A 1,635-nucleotide genomic window follows, 5' to 3' on the forward strand; every position below is an offset into this window, starting at 1 on the left:
CAGATCATTGGACAATCGACAAACGACAATGTCTCTACCCATTGGAGACTCCAATTTGGAGTCAATCGCATTAGGCGTGATGTCCATACGAGTCGTATGGCTGTATGAACCATACGGTATGATAGTACCGTATTGTATGACTCATATGACCCACTGATTACGACCCACGAACCTTTGGGTCGTATTTCGACCGTCGTGTGGATATTAAAAGTCCAAGTAAGGGAGCAAGTGTGAAGTCATACGCGCTCGCCACACTCAGTGCAGCTTTCCTGTTGCGCTGCTTGAACGTGACTTCTTTTTTCTTGTGTGGTGTACTTTCCAACGCAGAGCTGAGAAAGGGGCTGGGCAGTAAATCTCTTATTTACCGTGACATAAACTTGAAATTATAAACTTAAAAGCGCTAGCCATTCTAATCGATAGACTGATCTTGGTCATTATCCTCGCGACACTTGCTCACTTTGTTGAGTGGAGATTATCAACGACTTATAGAACATCACTCGATTGTTGTTCAGTATTGCTTGTTGCCTCTTCCTGCCATGCCCGTCCCTAAGGTTTTAGTTGGCAAGGTCATTGTAGTGGGGCCCGCTAGCGTAGGGAAGACTTGTTTGGTCACGAGGTAGTATGAGGAGAGAGTTTGGGTATCGACAACTACGGTGGATCGCATCTTTGGGGCCAGCTTGTCACGTATCCGATCAGATTCGTAGATGATGTATTTGACGCTAACACGCAATCCACGTTGGGTTGTGACTCGAAGGAGAAGACCCTGAATGTGACAGGTGGGCTCAATCTCTAGCATCAACACTTTTGATAAGTTTAGTGTCGGTGCACTCATAGAACATCATCAGCATACCTTTCCTAGGTGTAGCAGAGCCCATCAAGTTGATTCTGTATGATACAGCAGGCCAGGAGCGGTTTGCCCAATTGGCCGGGAATTACTATAGACAGGCGGATGTAATACTGGGGAGCGTTCATGGATGTGTGGCCTGCCTCGGCTTGCCTCGTTCGTGGCGGTGCTGCTAACGGTACAGGGAATCGTTTTCAGATATGTTTGTTGTGTTTCGATTTGTCCAATTCAACGTCTTTCGACCAAATAAAATGGTGGCAGAATCAAGTGGCTCAACATAACGAACGGGCTGAGTTTGTTCTGGTACTTGGGGCCGGGTCGAATTCGGTCGCCTGCATAGTCATTACTATCCTGGAAGCATTATCGCAGTGATGAGGAACACATGGCTGTATACCTCATATGAGTTCTTTTCCGATCAGGTTGGTACGAAGCAGGATCTAGCACCAAAACTCGATGTCTCGTTTGCTCGGAGATATGCGAATGAGAATGTAGCCGTTGGGGTGGCAGACTTGATCGCATTAGACCTGTAGCTGTGAACATCGCATTATGGGACGTGGAGTATTCTGGAGCTATTAACTTGTAAATAGCTACCACTTTGGCCCTGCACGATTGATGTTATTTCTCGTGGACTAGTCTATAGACTACTGTGAAGGCAATTTTGAAATCGCGAGCGCGTCTTACTGTGACTCAAGCGATCGATAAGGATGGTGCACTTGTTTCTATGTCTCAGTATTTATTTGCATCGTAAGTGTTATCGAATACGGAGTTCATAAAGTGGCTTTGGTGAATGA

The 1,635-nt window shown here is 46.1% G+C and overlaps 1 protein-coding gene across 1 annotated transcript in view; it reads left to right on the top strand.

Annotated features, from left to right (window-relative positions):
• The window catches only part of Pmar_PMAR016599 (Rab5, putative), a gene marked incomplete at both ends in the record, with an annotated part of 6,389 nt that overhangs the window by 4,493 nt on the left and 261 nt on the right, over nt 1–1,635 (top strand). Inside the window, 4 exons of the mRNA XM_002780358.1 lie at nt 697–776; nt 866–951; nt 1,043–1,147; nt 1,264–1,370. Coding sequence (XP_002780404.1) covers nt 697–776; nt 866–951; nt 1,043–1,147; nt 1,264–1,370 — 378 coding nt within the window. The remainder of the gene's footprint in view (nt 1–696; nt 777–865; nt 952–1,042; nt 1,148–1,263; nt 1,371–1,635) is intronic.

The sequence above is a fragment of the Perkinsus marinus genome (assembly GCF_000006405.1).
Source record: "Perkinsus marinus ATCC 50983 genomic scaffold scf_1104296944406, whole genome shotgun sequence".
Taxonomy (NCBI): Eukaryota; Perkinsozoa; order Perkinsida; family Perkinsidae; genus Perkinsus; species Perkinsus marinus.